The following is a 3,934-nucleotide window of genomic DNA, read 5'->3' as shown; positions in this document are numbered from 1 at the left end:
TCTAGTCTTCCCCATGGAATTGTGAAGCCGTACTGAAACCAAGATTGAGAGACCATTTAAAGGCTCAGGAAACCTTCGCAGGTGGTTTGAGTTCATTAGCTGATAAGAGTGTGATACCGTGAGTCTACAATATTGAACTTTTTCACAATATTCAAATTTTCTGAGATACTGATTTGGGGGTTTTCATTAGCTGTAAGCCGTAATCATCAAGATTAAAACAAATAAAGCCTTGAAATATTTAACTTTGTGTGTAATGAATGCATATAATATGAGTTTCACTTTTTGAATTGAATTAATGAAATAAATTCACTTTCCCACGATATTCTAATTGATTGAGATGCACGTGTATTACCTAACTACTTTTTTGCAAGGTATTATAAAAAACACTATTAACCAATAATTTCTTAAATGGCTCCTTTCTTCATCATCTTCAGTTGCAGCAGTCTCAGTCAGTGACAATTTGGTTTAAGATGGCGCTGCATTGCATACTTTAACTTAAGGTTATTATTACACGTTTAACACAAATCTGAGCTGAAACCTCAAGTCGTTAAATCAGTTAATTGATCGAGCTTCTCAAACGTGAATAATTGTTACTTTTTGTAATACACTATACATTGACTTAAAAGTAACCCGAGCCCTTATAACATACATTACTATGACTTTTTAACTATATAAAAAAATATATACTATTAATTTTATATAAATTATGAAATCTTTTGAATTTCTTTCCTGAACTACGATACATGACCCTTTTATGATTATAAATAATAAGTGTGGTTTACGGGGACTCAAGCAAAATAGTTTGTGAGACACTGGACCTGTGGATAGAGCAATCGTTATCAATCCAGGACATCCATGTTATTGCTACGTCTCTATACCCGCTCCAGGACTGTTTTCGATCAGACCTTGACCTCTGATTATTGTGAGGAGGCAACAACTGCATCTCTCTGGGGATCAGTGAAACAGTGCATCACATTAAAAGTCCACTCTCTCTGTGTCCAGGTGGTCGTGACGGCGGCTGGTTCTTCAAGCCTCTGGTCTGGTTCTGGATCGTGTTTGGTCTCGCATACTTTGCCTCCATCCTCACAATGATAGGCAACTGGCTGAGGGTGCTGTCTAAGAGGACCCGCGCTGAGGTGAGAGATTTGTGGTGGACATCCTCGACTGTACACCAAAACAGGAAGAGCTGCACTTAAAGCAATACCTCAATTGTGTGAGATACTTATTCATAAACACAATAGATGGTTGTCGCCTCCCAGTTTGTAGAAACAAGCAGGAGATACGTCACCGAAGAAAAGCAATGTACTGCACAATATCACTTTAAGTGTACCTGCCGGAAAGGGATGTTGGATGTAAAGCAGTGAATATATTCTAAATATAGCCAACACATAAAGTGATATTTATTATTTTAGGTGGCTAAAATATGTTTTGCTAGCCCCCCTGTAACAGCAGTACAATGCTTTACTTCTGAGCCTGTTCCACTAATCTGAGGGTTTGTCCAGCGTCATTACCGTGGATAAGTTCTCATACAACCCTACCTTTTAAAGAAATCTTGAATATCACTTTAATTTAGTTTAGAGGTTAATCTTTTCTCACTTTCTCTTAGATGGAGGAGTTGAGGGCCCACGCTACAGATTGGACCCAGAACATCCAGAACATGTCCATGGACTTCCGCATCCCTAACCCTCTGGAGTTCAACGACCCTTTCCTCCTGCAGCGCCGCCGCTGGAAACGCAGTGAGCGCCGCCGCATCCGCAGGGGGGGCGAGGGAGCGCTGGGGTACCTGTCCCGCGGAGGATCTGAGAACGGACACCTGCCGAACCGATGGGCCACCCTCTCCAGCTCCATGAGCCGGCTGGATGCCGTTTCCTCTCTGGAGAGGGCGCTGGTGGCCAAGTCCAGGCAGAGGGTCAGTGCTGCTGGAGGGGGAATGGTCCCGAGGGTGGGGGCTCTGTTGAGGGTGGACCCCGCACTGGGCCTGCAGGTGGAGGGCAAGTCGTTTCCTCATCGGCTGACCCGCTCCTTCTCCGTCCCTGTGGCCCGCTCCACCTTAGAACTGGACTCAGCATGTGTAGCCATGCAGGGGGGGTCCTTCTCTGGATCAGAGTCACCTTTTGACTCCAGATCAGATGTCTCCTCTGCATCATCGTCCTTTTTGGCGCTCCACAAGTTGCAGCCCTGCCTCACAGCCAGCAAGATGGAGGAGGGAGTATCGAGAGCCGCAGACACGGACAAAGCACAAGAGAGAGACAAACTGATTCCAGCAGAGAGATCTGTATCTGTGGTCAACAAGAGCCCAAAACATGCAGCTGCTCCTGTTGTGGGCACTCGCTTCACCCCTCTTCACACTTCTTTTCCTCCTTCTCGCAATCCTATCCACCTCCCCTCCCCTGTCCTCCACGCTGCCTCTGCTTCCAGCTGCCAGCTGCTGGATTTCTTCGGAGAAAACCTGGCGTACATCGACGAGTCCTCGGACACTCTGAGCGACCGAGCGGGAGGACGGGAGGAGAGGAGGAGGCGGCCTCGAAAGCCCAAGAGGAAGAGTATGAGGAGGCAGCTGTCGCACAGGCTGAGCCCCACACAGGTGAGGAGGCCCAGCGGTGACATGCAGCCGCCTTCAAATCCCCCCACACCCCCCCCAGACTCCTCTCTCTCAGACGGGCCTCGGTCAGAGAACCAGCCGACTCTCTGACAGCCCCCACACACACGGAGCCAAAGTCGAGGCATGAGAGACGTAATAAACATTGGTGGTTTTACATCACACCTGAAACTCTGACCACTTCAAACAAAAACCATATAAACATTATGTATACGTGTTAGTCTCACCATCATGAATGTAGCTGATGTTCAGGATATTTTTGAGCTGAACTAAGTCAACCCACATGTTTTGCTTTGTTACTCTGTAATATGACAAAGTTTGATGGACATTTGATGGGAAAACCTCAATGGGGGCTGTTTCCCTGCTTCGCTTCAGACTTAAAGATCTAAGACATTAATATATTATAATCCAGGCTGAATGACTGCATCATTTACTGATCTTTGCTTCAGATTTTAAAGCAATTTAGCAATTTGGGCTCTGTGTCTTTAATGAGGGGAATTTCATCCTACTGTAACCATTTGTTCCAACATACTGTATGTGAGCTCTACTCTGCCACATACACTCTGACCATTTGCATGCATTAATAGATCGAGCAAGTCCCACTAAGCTATGATAAAGATTATGGGCAGTGTGGCAATCAGAGATGGGGTCGTTACTAAAAAAAAAAGGTAATATATTACATATTACTTTTTTTTAAAGTAATATATTACACTACTTCGTTACTCTCTACATAAAGTAACTAGTTACTTTACTCGTTACTTTACTCGCAGGGCCAGCCCTCCCCTCCCTACAGGCAGATCACGCAGACTGCTAAAGTTTCAAATGTTCTCTTTAGTTCAGTTTCCATTTTCGCATAAGACTGATCCAGATAGCTCCTGAATGTTTTCCTATCTGACCATGGCTGTCCTCTGTCTCCTGCTATCTCAATTTTGCGCAGTATATCTCTGAACGATGGTGATTCCACTGTGCAAATGGGCAACATTTCCTCTACTATGAAGGATGCTACAAGGATGAAGGGCCGTGTAGGCCAAAATTCAAACTCACCTCGCACACACACTACTGAAAACATCTGGCCTTGCACACACACTACTGAAATACTCTTACATTCACTACTGAACACCTCACACACACACTACTGAAAACATCTGGCCTTGCATACACACTACTGAAATACTCTCACATTCACTACTGAACACCTCACACAAACACTACTGAAAATTAACCTCACACACACATAACTGAAAATTAACTTCACACACACACAACTGAAAATTAACCTCACACACACACAACTGAAAATTAACCTCACACACACACAACTGAAAATTAACCTCA

The 3,934-nt window shown here is 44.6% G+C and overlaps 1 protein-coding gene across 1 annotated transcript; it reads left to right on the top strand.

The window, feature by feature from the left end:
- Window positions 1-1,002: 1,002 nt before the first annotated feature.
- LOC104945940 (uncharacterized) lies at window positions 1,003-3,282 on the top strand (the record flags this gene model as incomplete). Its single annotated transcript, XM_010771676.1, has 2 exons — window positions 1,003-1,136; window positions 1,607-3,282. Coding segments are annotated over 2 exons (1,220 nt in total), but the record flags the coding sequence as incomplete, so codon positions are not given.
- Between the last annotated feature and the right edge of the window lie 652 nt (window positions 3,283-3,934).

The sequence above is a fragment of the Notothenia coriiceps genome, unplaced genomic scaffold (genome assembly GCF_000735185.1).
Source record: "Notothenia coriiceps isolate Sejong01 unplaced genomic scaffold, NC01 NC01_scaffold00010310, whole genome shotgun sequence".
Lineage (NCBI taxonomy): Eukaryota > Metazoa > Chordata > Actinopteri > Perciformes > Nototheniidae > Notothenia > Notothenia coriiceps.
The sequence above is the reverse complement of the archived record's forward strand: the minus strand, read 5'-3'. Positions and strand labels throughout refer to the sequence as shown.